A 13,899-nucleotide genomic window follows, 5' to 3' on the forward strand; every position below is an offset into this window, starting at 1 on the left:
TTACCGTAAGACTAGAAAGATTCGAATTCAACCTCCAGGTCGCTGTCGTCATCCGATGCCACACTCACTTGTGCAGATGTTGTTGGTTGGGTAATCCTGTCACGGTAGAGATTGGATGCCGTCATGGACCGCAGCATGGTGTTCGTCGGTTTGAAGGCATGGCACCCACCAGCATTCCTCACACACTCTGATGTGTGCACAAGTCCATTCAGAGTGTCTGTAATGAGCCGGTTTTGTGATTTTGTTTTTATGAGATTGACTTTGGAAAAAACTCGCTCACATGATGCATTGGAGTGGGGAAACACAAGCACATCCAGGGCAAACTTTCCCAGTTCACTGGGGGTCAGAGAGAGAGAGGGGTGTGTGTTTGGACAACCAACTGAAAACTTTGAAATTATCGTACATTTCAGATTTTTTCCCATTATTGATCGTACAGAGGGCAAAATTATTGTACAAATACGACAATTATCGTACATCTGGCAACACTGACCCCACCTCTCACCCATAGTCAGCTGGGATAGGATCCAACTTGCCTGTGACCCTGTAGAACAGGATAAGCGGCTACATTTAACAGATGGATGGAATTTACGGTTCTTTCTCTCAGTTTTCTTGTTTCCTCTTGTTTTAGCCATGTCCATGTATGACTACAGCCTGGTCTGTAATTTCCCCAAGTGCCGAGGCAGGCTGAGCGGCTTTGCCTGGGTGACGGCCTGCTCTCATATCTTCTGTGATCGGCACGGTTCCGGTGAGTTCAGCCGCACTCCGGCCATCTGCCCTGCCTGCTCCTCTGCCCTGGCAGGAAAACTGGACATCGTGCGCACAGAGCTGGCACCTTCAGAGCAGTACAAGGCCATGGTTTTGGTAGGATTGCGACCTGAGACCGTCCTGGATATCAGCCATCGCGCACTGGCCTTTTGGACATACCAGGTTCGCTTTGTATTCACTTGTATTTGAGTACAACAAATACGAAACATGGGCGACATAGTGGTGTAGTGGTTAGCACTGTTGCCTCACAGCCAGAAGGTTCTGGGTTCAAGTCCAGGCCTTTCGGTGTGGAGTTTCTCCCCGTGTCTGCGTGGGTTTCCTCCAGGTGCTCCGGTTTCTCCTACTGTCCAAAGACATGCAGGTTAGGTTAATTGGTGGCTCTGAATTGGCTGTGAGTGTGAATGGTTGTTTGTCTCGATATGTCAGCTTATCTGCAATGATCTGGCGACTTGTCCAGGGTGTACCCCGCCTCTCGCCCATAATCAGCTGGGATAGGCTCTAACTTGCCCGCGACCTTGCACAGGATAAGCAGTTGTGTACACTCAAGCACAGTGAAATTCTTCCTCTGTATTTAACCCATCTGAAGCACTGAACATGCACAAGTGAGCAATGAGCATATACACACACCCAAAGCAGGGGCAGCAATGCTACAGTGCCTGGAGAGCAGTTGGGGGTTAGATGCCTTGCTCAAGGGCACTTCAGAAGGAGGGGAAAGTGCTGTTCATTCACTCAACTCCCCTCACGTTTTCTTGCCGATCCCAGGAATTGAACCGGCGACCCTTTGGGCCCAAGTCTGCTTCTCTAATCTTTAAGACAGCCCCCAGCTATCTTTAATAACTGCTTCCTGATTAGAGTTGTGGTGGATCCAGAGTTTATCCCAAGAACACATGGTATAAAGTGGGAATACAAACTGGATTGGACTCCAAGGGCCATCCACACATACAGCGATTTGCTTATTGCCCATTGCTTTGTATCTGACAGTTAGTCACTAGTGGACATTCCAGGCTTAAGTTGCCTGGCATCCCTCTTTATATTTATTTATAACTCAATGTTGGTGTTATCTGTCAGTCAGCGGTATCCTTCATTCTCATTAGTAGTCGTCTCCATCATGTCGTCTCGAAGTTGAGATTAGTTTAACTTGGTATTCGCCTACTTTGTGTCTCAAAGGGTTAGTTCACCTGTCGTTGCTACAAGTCGCTGAATTTCATTGACATTCCATGGTCTCTGGTTTCCACATTGCTGCTAGTCTCTTCCGGTGTGTACGCCCCTTATCACAGCACACCGAATGGTAGTTTTAGAGGCAATTCATATAGCAGCATGTTTTTGGTAGGTGGGAGGAAAATGGAGAACCTTCAAGGGACCCCACACAGACACAGGGAGAACATGTAAAACTCCATACAGGCAGTAGTCCGAGCTAAGGATTTTTGCAAAAAGCATTCTGTTGTCAAAGTAAATCACAAGGCAAAAGGTTCTAAATGTGTTGTCTTGAGACGTTACCTTATTTCTGCACTAATGCTGTCTCTATAATGTACATCACATATTTTCTCTTTTCACAACACAGTTAATGATGATAAAATTATTATTAAACTGATATATATATATATATATATATATATATAGAGAGAGAGAGAGAGAGAGAGAGAGAGAGAGACTAAAGCCTGGAAAGTTAAAAAAATAATCTGGGAAAAGAATGCGATTTTTTTTCCACAATAAAATTATAAAGTGAGTATTTAGTAATAGCTCACTTTATAATAGTAATAGTTAGATATCATATATAACCATCTTCAGTTCAGTTTTGGTAGATGAGAGGGTTATGATAGATCTCTGATTTCTGACTCTGGATTCTTTTCAACTAAATTTACTTTTGATTTTATCTTGTACGTTATTGTGTTTGTAGAATACACCTGTGTTACAGTGTCATTTTTGTAGCTAAATTGCAAAATAGTGGTGATCTTCCTTTTTTACAGAGAAATCATGGAGGTACAGTTGTGGTCAGAAGTTTACATACAGTGACATGAATGTCATCTTGGATATGAATGTCATGGCAATATTTGGGCTTTCAGTAATTTCTTTGAACTGTTCTTTTTCTGTGGCAGAATGTACAGCATACATCTTTAATTAAAAAAAAACACTAGAAGTTGGTGCACAAGTTTTAATTTTCTTTGGGTTTTCTGAAATCAACTCAGTGTCAAAATTATACATACAAAGTCAGAAATTTACATACGTTCACTTAGATTATTAATTCACAGGTGCTGAAACTTCCAAAATGTCTCTTATCTTGCCAAGGCCGAGGTCTCTTAACTTCCTGTTAGTGATCATGATTGACTACAGCTGGTAGCTTCTCTGTGCCTTCATAAAAAGGGTTTGTTTACAGCACTCATTGGATTGACCAACACACAGTAAAATGGGAAAGTTCAAGGAGCTCAGTGCAGATCTGAGAAAGAAGATCACAGATATACACAACTCCAGAATGTCTCTTGGAGCCATTTCTAAACAACTGCAAATTCCAAGATCAGTTCAAACAATTGTATCCAAGTTATTGTGAGGTGTAGTCACTTTGCCAAGCCACTTCGCTTCAAGAAAACCAAAACTATCACCCTCAGCTGAAAGGGAATTGGTTTGGATGGTCAGGAACAACCTGGGAACCACCATGGCACAGCCCTGCCATGAACTGGAAGCTGATGGATCACTTTATACAGTTCAGATCACCATGGACTAAGAGGCTGCTATCCAAGAAATAACCCCCTGCTCCAAAATTGACACCTTCAAGCTAAACTAAAGTTTGAAGCTGACCACACGGACAAAGAAAAAGCCTTCTGGAGGATAGCTGTATGGTCAGATGAGACAAAGAGTTGTTTGGCCACAATGACCACCATGTAGAGAGGGACATTGTACCAGCTGGTGGTGGTGGTAGGATCATCATGCTCTGGGGCTGTTTTACTGCCAGTGGAACTGGTTCATTACACAAAGTGGATGGAATCATGAAGAAGGAGAACTACCTCAGAATTCTTCAGCATAAGCCATCAGAACCTTGAACGTGACTTGGGACTTACAACAGGACGATGAACCCAAACACGCATCAGCGCTGGTTGTAAAGGATAAAGCAGGCTAACATTAAGCTTAAAACAAGTCCTGACTTCAACCCTATTGAAAATATGTGGAGTGTGCTTATAAGTAGAGTCTATGGCAAGGGAAAAAAATGTAATTGAACTCTACCAATTCTACCATGAAGAGTCGTGAAATATCCAACCAGAATTCTGCCAGAAGCTTGTTCATGGTCAACAAAAATGTTTGGTCAAGGTGAATCTTGCGAAGAGACATTTTACCCAAATATTAGGTGTGCTGTATATATATTTTTTGACCCTGTATGTATAATTTTGACCCTGTGTTGATTTCAGAAAACTCAAAGAAAATTAAAACTTGTGCACCAAATTCTAGTGTTTTTTTTTTTAATTAAAGATGTATGCTGTACATTCTGCCACAGAAAAAGAACAGTTCAAAGAAATTACTGGAAACCCAAATATTGACATGAATGTCATCTTGGATATGAATGCCATGTCACTGTATGTAAACTTCTGACCAGAATTGTATATGTTTGCACTCCATGTTTTAATGCTTAGCTATTCACAATATTTACTTGAAATGAGTGTTAGTTGTAAGTGCAACCCTGTGACCCAGTGCTTACTTGATATATTTCTGGATTAATGTGCTTCAGGTAAACCAAGAAAGGTTGCTTATGGAGTACAGTTTGTCCCGAGCAGAAATGCAAGTTGGCCAAATGGAGAAGCTGATGGCACAACAGAACCAATCCAAAGAGCATGAACTGAACGCATTGCGAGAGGAGATTGCAACACTCAATAAGGTTATTACTAGTTCACATGAATGAAGATTGATTGCTTTGCTGAACTAAGTGTTTTAGGCTAAACTTTCTCTCATTGTGTCCAGAGGCTGGAGGAATATAAGCGAAAATATAGTGAAGTTTCAGAACTTCTGGTGAAGAGAAACAGACAGTATCAGAAGCTTCAGGGACTGTTTGAGACTTTGAGGCTGCGTACCATGGAGGCTTCTGACAAAGACGGACTGAACCAGGCTGCCCATGTTTTCCCCTCTGGTGAGTGGTAAGATTTGGTTGAGTGAAAGCCAAGTAGAAGAAGTCAAGGCACAGGAAAGAAAATGATAATCTCTGCCTATTACTTCTGTATATAGTATACATCGATCAGCCATAACATTAAAACCACTGACAGGTGAAGTGAATAACATTGTTTATCCACATTCATTGGATATGAGCAATTGCACACTCTGATTGGCTGGTCTACTATGAGGCTATCAGCTCATATACGGTGAGTAGAGAAAAACAAAATGGCGGAGCCTGTTGCTGAACCAACCAAGGACGAAATAAAAACTCTTTTCGAAAACAAAACCCCCAAAATACGACAAAAAGCAACAAAATATAGAATGAATGTATTTGATGGTACGAACATGTCTTTTTTTTATTCTTCAAGAATTATTATTATTATTCATCTCATTATCTCTAGCCGCTTTATCCTTCTACAGGGTCGCAGGCAAGCTGGAGCCTATCCCAGCTGACTACGGGCGAAAGGCGGGGTACACCCTGGACAAGTCGCCAGGTCATCACAGGGCTGACACATAGACACAGACAACCATTCACACTCACATTCACACACTACAGTCAATTTAGAGTCACCAGTTAACCTAACCTGCATGTCTTTGGACTGTGGGGGAAACCGGAGCACCCGGAGGAAACCCACGCGGACACGGGGAGAAGTCCCATCCTAAGTGTGACGCAACACGAGGGCCTGTTGTGAGCTTAGTCTGGCAAGGCAAGCTAGCTACAGCTCTTCCAAGCTCCCGAAAAATCGGGAGCCAATCAACTTTGAGCCTCTCCAACGGCCCTGGGTAGAGGCGTGTTCAAGGCAGTGACGTAGTAGAACTGCGACCGGAAGCCATAGATTGTTTACAGAATCTATGCCGGAAGCGCTTCATTCACTAGAAACATTACGAACATGGAGCAAGTTCTCATTGAAAACAGAGCAAAGAGCAGCCCTGGAGGTATTTCTTGAAAGGAAGGACGTTTTCGCCTTGCTCCTGACCGGCTTCAGTAAGAGTTTAATCTACCAGTTAGCCCCGTCACGTCACATACGTCAGAGGAAAGAGTGATGTGATTAGTTTAAGCTTCGTCACAGCCTTTTCTGGCTTCGACCAGTAGCAAACTGAGGCATTTCAAGGAGGCGGGTCAACCACGCACTTTGGGAAACGGTTGGGCTTAATATCTTTGCCAGACCAAATGCTCGCAGAGCTTTGAAGTCGCGTTAGCCAGACTAGGAAAAATGGGCAAGTGTAAGGATCTGAGTGACTTTGACAAGGACCAAATTGTGATGGCTAGACCACTGGATCAGAGTATTTCTTGTTGGGGTGTTCCCAGTATGCAGTGGTTCGTACCTACCAAAAGTGGTCTAAGGAAGGACAATCGGTGAACCGGCGACAGGGTCATGTGTGCCCAAGGCTCACTGATGCACATCGGGAGTAAAGGCTAGGATGTCTGGTCTGAGCCCATAGAAAAGCTACTGTAGTGCAAATTGCTGAAAAAGTTAATACTGGCTATGAGACAAAGGTGTCGGAACACACAGTGCATCACAGCTTGCTGTGTACAGGGCCACATAGCTGCAGACTGTTAAGAGTGCCCATGCCACACTGCAAAAACTGTTCAGGAATGGTTTGAGGAACATGACAGAGTTCAAGGTATTGACTTGGCCTCCGAATTCCCCAGATCTCAATCAGATAGAGCATCTGTGGGATGTGCTGGATAAATAAGTCTGCTCCATGGAGGCCCCACTTCTCAACTTGCAGGATTTAAAGGATCTGCTGCTAATGTCTTGGTGCCAGATACCACAGCAAACCAGGAAGTTAGGCAAGAATACAGCCTGAATGGAATGCCAATCTATTGCAGGGCACTATGCACACACTCGTTCACATCTGGGGCAATTTTCAGTAGCCTGCCCACTTACTAACATAGCTTTGGGATACAGGGAGGACATGCAAAATTCTGCTCAGACAGTAATCTTTACTCGGGGACCCTGAAGCTGTGAGGCGGCATAGGCTACGTTCACATTAGCAGGCTGAAGTGACTCCAGTCTGTTTTTTTTTTTTTGCCTTAATGTGACACAGATTTGATGTTTTCAGAGGTGCGTGGACACAGAAATCCGATCTTTTCAAATCAGATTTGAGTCACTTTCATACATAGTCCTAAATCAGATACGTATCCCATTCATGGCCATGCGACATGAGTGAGAATGGTAAGATCAGAATTCATGTGACTTTTTGCCGATACATGTGCTGAGCGCTGTCTGCCAGCACCAGCAGCAGAGGAAAACAACAATGGAGGAGAGCTACAATAGTTGAGTAAACAGCAAAAACCTAGCAGTCTGGCTTTTTCCATCTTCTCAACCTGATCACGCACAGCTGATTAACTGTTTGCTGTTTAATACCATGAGTCATCTCACAAATCTAATGTGTTTTTATCCCCCGCTGGCCGAAAGGCCAGAAGGGGGATTATGTCATGGTGATTTCCTTCCATCCTTCCCTCCCTCCATTCTGGGAAGGGTGCGCATATTCTGAAATTTTTGGAGGGATTTCACGGAACTTGGCAGGATTCTTTGTTGTATGTCGGTAGTACGCATATTGTAATTTTGTTAAATTCAGTCACATTTTACCAGAGTTACAGCCCTTGTTTAACAAAATTATACTTTGACAATTTCATGAATGTGTGTTTTCCTTCTGACATCAGCTCCTCTCACAATTTTTGGATGAATTTCTCGAAGCTTGGTAAAAGGCCTTGTTATATGACAGTAATACACATATTGCGATTTAATTTCGTTTGTGAAAATTTTACTAGAGTTTTGACCCTTGATTAAATAACTTGTACTTTGACAATTTCATGAGGGTGTACGTTCTTCTGAAATCAACTCCTCTCACAATTTGTGGAGGAATTTCACCAAACTTGGCAAAAGGCTTTGTTATATGACAGTTATACACATATTGAAATTTCATTTAATTTGGGCAAATTTTACCAGAGTTATACCCTTGATTATTAACAAACTTGTACTTTGGCAATTGGATTCTGTTACCGTCAAGAAAATTGAGGATGGAGAAAAAGAGTCGTTTGAATTTGCTGAGTGGAACATTACTTATGGATCTTTCAGGGCTAGGCTGGTTGTTCTTTATCGGCCACCTTATTCTGAAGATCACCCTGTTACCATAGCAACGTTCCTGGCTGAGTTCTCGGCATTTATGGAAACCATTATCTTGGTCCCGGAACCTCTGATTATTGTCGGTGACTTTAACATCCATGTTGATCGCGGTAATGACTGTAATGATGCTTCTAATTTTCTTGACATTCTGCAATTTTTTGGGCTGATGCAACATGTGACTGGACCGACTCATGAGGATGGGCACACCCTGGATTTGATCATCACTAGATCGTTTGACAGGGTGGTATCGACTAAGCCCGTAATCGATACTTATGTGTCGGACCATGCCTCTGTTCTTTGTGACCTCGATTGCAGAAAGCCTGCTGAATCTCAGAAAAAGGTGCCATTTAGGAAGCTTAAATCAATTGATATGGATGCGCTTCGAGATGACGTTGCCTGCTCTGAGCTTTGTACCAAGAAATTCACTGACCTAGAAGAACTTATTGGGTGTTATAACACCACCTTGACAAAACTACTGGACCAACATGTGCCTGTTAGGACAAGTGCTAACGTAAAGCGCAAGTGTGTGCCTTGATTCAATGATGATATCAGACTCGCAATCAGGATGCGCAGGACTGCTGAGTGGAGATGGCACAAGTCTCGAAATGAGCAGGACTTGTGTGCGTTTAAAGCAGCAAGGAATCACGCCAACTATATCATGACGGCAGCTCGTAAAGAGTACTGGGCTGAGGTTATTTACCGGAATAGTGGGGATCAAGCAAAGTTGTTCCAGTCAGTAAAGTCACTTCTCCGTGAGCCCTGTAAGGTCTCATTTCCACCAGATGTACACCCTTCGACGTTGGCAAACGAATTTGGAAGGTTTTTCCAGCAGAAGATTAACGGTATCCACGAGACTCTGGAAGTACTCTCTGTGTCACTACCTTTATCCACCTTAGATGGCGAGACTTGCATTACGCATGCGCAGTCCCCCAGTGAGCCTGCACTCTCTCCAGCGGTACCATGTGATCTCTCTACCTTTAAATCGCTATCTATTGAAGAGGTGCAAAAGCTGATTGCCAAGTCGCCTATCAAGTCTTGTCCGCTTGATCCCGTACCATCATCTGTACTAGTTCAACTGGTGGAGATTCTCTTGCCTGTCCTAACATCTATGATTAACCTCTCATTTGAAACTGCACACTTTGCTGATGCTTGGAAAGAGGCGCTACTCCTCCCTGTGCTGAAAAAAGCTGGTTTAGAGGTAGCATATAAGAACTTTCGACCCATCAGCAACCTCTCCTTTGCTTCCAAGCTGTCTGAGAGAGCAGCCGCTGACCAGCTCACGCAACATGTTGTCGGCCAGGGCCTGGATTGTGATCTGCAATCGGCATACAAGGAACACCATAGTACTGAGACTGCTTTGTTGAAAGTAAAAAACGATCTGCTAATGAATATGGATAAGCAACAAGTAACCCTACTGGTGATGCTTGATTTAAGTGCCGCCTTTGACACTGTGTGCCACTCAACCCTGATCAGTCGCTTGGAAAGCAAGTTTGGTGTTAAGGGTGCTGCACTCGAATGGGTCCGCTCGTATCTCTCAGGGCGCACTCAGCGTGTATTTATTAAAGGCGCTGTCTCTGAGAAGTTTGATCTTCGCTATGGAGTACCGCAAGGGTCTTGTCTTGGTCCTTTGCTGTTTTCTCTTTATACCTCCAAGTTATTTGACATTACCAAACAACATCTACCAAAGGTTGTCTGCTATGCTGACGACACACAGCTGTACGTGTCATTCCACCCTGATGAGTCCTCTGGCTCTGGAAAAGCACTTGCTGCGATGTCTGACTGCATACGAGATCTTAGAGCTCGGATGATATCGGATAAACTGATGATCAGTGACGGAAAGACGGAGGTATTACGTGTGGGCACTCGTCAACAGCTCAATAAAGTTGACATTGATGCTATCATGGTCGGCTCAAGTAGAGTAGCACCCAGTACATCAGTTAGAAACTTGGGTGCTTGGTTTGATTCTCAGCTGACTATGAATACTCATGTAAACAAATTTTGTAGTGCCGCGTATTTCCATCTCTATAACATCAAGCGTATTCGAAAGTATCTGTCGCAAGATACAACAGAAAAACTTGTGCACGCTTTCTTTTCTAGTCGCATCGACTATTGCAATAGTCTGCTCTACGGTCTGCCGGCCAAGCAGCTGGACAAGTTACAGCGGGTACAGAACACTGCCGCGCGCATAATATTTCGCCTGCCTAAGTTCTGTCACATTACCCCTGTGCTTGTTCGGCTGCATTGGTTGCCCATCAAGTACCGAATCAATTTTAAGATCTGTTTAATCACATTCAAGGTTTTATATGGCCTGTCACCTAGTTATCTCAACGACTTAATCTCGGTGAAGAAAACTAGATATCATTTAAGGTCTTTCGAAGCGCCAGTTTTAAACAGACCGCGGATGGCTAAGAAGACGCTAGGTGACAGGTCGTACGCAGCGGCAGCCCCCACACTGTGGAATGCACTTCCACAAGTAATCCACCAGTCCCAGAATATAGACGATTTTAAGCGCCTTTTGAAGACTCATCTTTTCAGGGAAGCCTATAATTTATAACTCTATAGAACTGTATTATTATTTTTGTTTTATTTTATAGTCAAGCTATCTTAATTATAAATATATAAATAAGATTTTTATTATACAAGTTGCAATTTTAGTATTTTTTGTTTTATCATATAATTTTGGGCGGCACGGTGGTGTAGTGGTTAGCGCTGTCGCCTCACAGCAAGAAGGTCCTGGGTTCGAGCCCCGGGGCCGGCGAGGGCCTTTCTGTGTGGAGTTTGCATGTTCTCCCCGTGTCCGTGTGGGTTTCCTCCGGGTGCTCCGGTTTCCCCCACAGTCCAAAGACATGTAGGTTAGGTTAACTGGTGACTCTAAATTGACCGTAGGTGTGAATGGTTGCCTGTGTCTATGTGTCAGCCCTGTGATGACCTGGCGACTTGTCCAGGGTGTACCCCGCCTTTCGCCCGTAGTCAGCTGGGATAGGCTCCAGCTTGCCTGCGACCCTGTAGAAGGATAAAGCGGCTAGAGATAATGAGATGAGATATAATTTTGGAAATTTTAGCTTGTAAAGCGCAATAGATCATTTGTATGTTATTTTGCGCTATAGAAATAAATTAAATTACAATTACATCAAGGCGTGCTTGCTTTCTGAAATCAACCAGAGCTACACTCTGGATGTAGTCTCCCACTTTACCTACTTAGGCGCCACCATTCGAAAGAAAGAAAGAAAGCACAACTTTATTCATCACACACTTGTGAAATTCCTCTCTTCATTTAACTCATCTGAAGCAGTGAACACACACATGCGCGCACACATACCCAGAGCAGTGGGCAGCCATGCTAACAGCGCCCGGGGAGCAGTTGGGATTTAGGCGCCTCGCTCAAGGGCACCTCAGCCCAAGGCCGTCCCATATTAACCTAACCGCATGTCTTTTGAACTGTGGGGGAAACCAAGCACCCGGAGGAAACCCACACAGACAACATGCAAACTCCACACAGAAAGGCCCCCGCCGGCCACTGGGCTCGAACCCAGAACCTTCTTGCTGTGGGGCGACCGTGCTAACCACTTACACCACCGTGCCGCCCATGGACACTGTCTGTCTTGATGCCGAGATTGGGAAGAGGATGGGAATGGCTGCTACCAGCATGGCCAGGCTCACCTCAAGGGTGTGGGAAAACAAGAAGCTGAGCACTAAGACCAAGTTCATCGTCTATAGAACATGCATCCGGAGTACTCTGCTGTACGGAAGTGAATCCTGGGCTCCTTATGCCAGTCAAGAGAAAAAGCTGAACTCCTTCCATGTGCGGAACCTCCAGCACATCCTGGGCATCTCATGGAAGGACAGGATACCCAACAAAGAAGTACTATCAAGGGCAGGGATCCCAACAGGGCATACTCTCCTGAGGCAACGTAGCCTGCGGTGGTTAGGGCATGTACAAAGGATGCAGGGTGGTCGCATACCAAAAGACCTCCTTTACGATGAGCTAGAGAGAGGGAAGAGACCTACGCGATGGCCCAAACTGTGCTTCAAGGACGTCTGTAAAAGGGACATGAAAAAGACAGGAATCAGTGTGGAAACTTGGGAGAGCACAGCAAAAGACAGAACAGTGTGGAAGGCGGAAATCAGGTGTGCCCTACAAAGAGGTGAGGACATCATTATGGAAGCCGCTGAAGCCAGACGCAACAAGAGGAAGGCTTGCACAAGGGCACCACCCAACACCTTGGACTTCGCCAGTGCTGCAGCTGCATCTGCCAGTCAAAGATCAGCCTCATCAGTCACCAAAGAAAGTGCTTCACAGCGAGGAATGAAGAGTCAAACCCCAGGTGCACTTTCCATGGATAACCATCTGATGGATGCCTAAAATGCTTGCTTTCTGAAATCAACTTCCCTCACAATGTTTATCCCCCGCCGGCCGAAAGGCCCGAAGGGGGATTATGTTGTGGCGATGACCGTCCGTCCCAGGAAAGGTACTGACCTTCTGAAATCAACTCCTCTCGCAATTTTTGGAGGAATTTCACACAACTTGACCGGATTCTTTGTTTATATGTCGGTAATTCGCATCTTGCAAGTTTGTTCAGTTCAGTCACATTTTACCAGAGTTATGGCATAGTTGCTAGCGGGGGATATTGTGCGGTTTGTTTGTTTTTTTGTTGGTGGTGGTGATGCAGATGACTCGTACAGAAATGTATCAATGTGCACATGTATGCCATTGCAGAGGACAGATGCATTTGCTTTACAAAAGCTACAGGTCACTTGTAATTATGAATGTGAACAGTCAAGACAGGCAAATCCAGTTGGAGCAAAAAAAAATTTGAATTGAGCAATGAGTCTTGTAATGTGAATGTAGCCATAAATATTTGACTACTGATTACTTAATTATATGATTTATACAGGGGCGGCACGGTGGTGTAGTGGTTAGCGCTGTCGCCTCACAGCAAGAAGGTCCTGGGTTCGAGCCCCGTGGCCGGCGAGGGCCTTTCTGTGTGGAGTTTGCATGTTCTCCCCGTGTCCGCGTGGGTTTCCTCCGGGTGCTCCGGTTTCCCCCACAGTCCAAAGACATGCAGGTTAGGTTAACTGGTGACTCTAAATTGACCGTAGGTGTGAATGTGAATGGTTGTCTGTGTCTATGTGTCAGCCCTGTGATGACCTGGCGACTTGTCCAGGGTGTACCCCGCCTCTCGCCCGTAGTCAGCTGGGATAGGCTCCAGCTTGCCTGCGACCCTGTAGAACAGGATAAAGCGGCTACAGATAATGAGATGAGATGATTTATACATTTCTGTCTGTGCTGGGTATACCTTTAGAATTAAGCATACTGAGAATGTTTCTCAGCATGTTTCATCACATTAAACCAATATTTTATTCTAAGCATTTTTATACACACCCACCCAGATTTGTTAGCAGGCTGTACCAGTTTTTTTTTTTCTGTGCAAGTGATCTAGAGCAGACTATTTGTGTGGTTGTCAAAGACTTAACGTTGGTCTCTACACTTGTTCCCTTCAGGAATAATTAGGCAGCGCTCTCCCCACACCACTCCTCCTTTCTTGGCTGTGGGTCCAGAAGGTGAGAAGCCCTTCACTTCTTTCCTAGAACCAGAGGGCTTCAAGAGCTTTTTCCAGTTTAGCTCTCCACCAAGAGAGAAAGGGTATTCCTTTATAAAGAAAAACTGACAGTCTGGTAATGCATCTGTTATATTTCTGTTACATTCTTTGGGTACACTTTGATGTTATACAGTTTCCCATGATTGAATTATTTAATTCTTCTGTATTCATAGGTAATAAAGCTGTTTGGACTGGTGTTAAAGTATGCTGGTAATTTGTGTCACATGACCTGAAGTTTGACTTTTTTTTAAATTATTCCAGGTCCA

General features: G+C 44.3%; 1 protein-coding gene across 1 annotated transcript; it reads left to right on the plus strand.

Annotated features, from left to right (window-relative positions):
- The first annotated feature begins 627 nt into the window (after nt 1-627).
- Nucleotides 628-13,702, plus strand: LOC132888341 (E3 ubiquitin-protein ligase CCNB1IP1). Its single transcript, XM_060924400.1, has 4 exons — nt 628-927; nt 4,481-4,627; nt 4,711-4,876; nt 13,536-13,702. Exons 1-4 carry the CDS (start codon nt 631-633, stop codon nt 13,700-13,702), a joined length of 777 nt encoding a protein of 258 aa, XP_060780383.1. The 5' UTR covers nt 628-630.
- The last annotated feature ends 197 nt before the right edge of the window (nt 13,703-13,899 follow it).

The sequence above is a fragment of the Neoarius graeffei genome, chromosome 1, assembly GCF_027579695.1.
Source record: "Neoarius graeffei isolate fNeoGra1 chromosome 1, fNeoGra1.pri, whole genome shotgun sequence".
Lineage (NCBI taxonomy): Eukaryota > Metazoa > Chordata > Actinopteri > Siluriformes > Ariidae > Neoarius > Neoarius graeffei.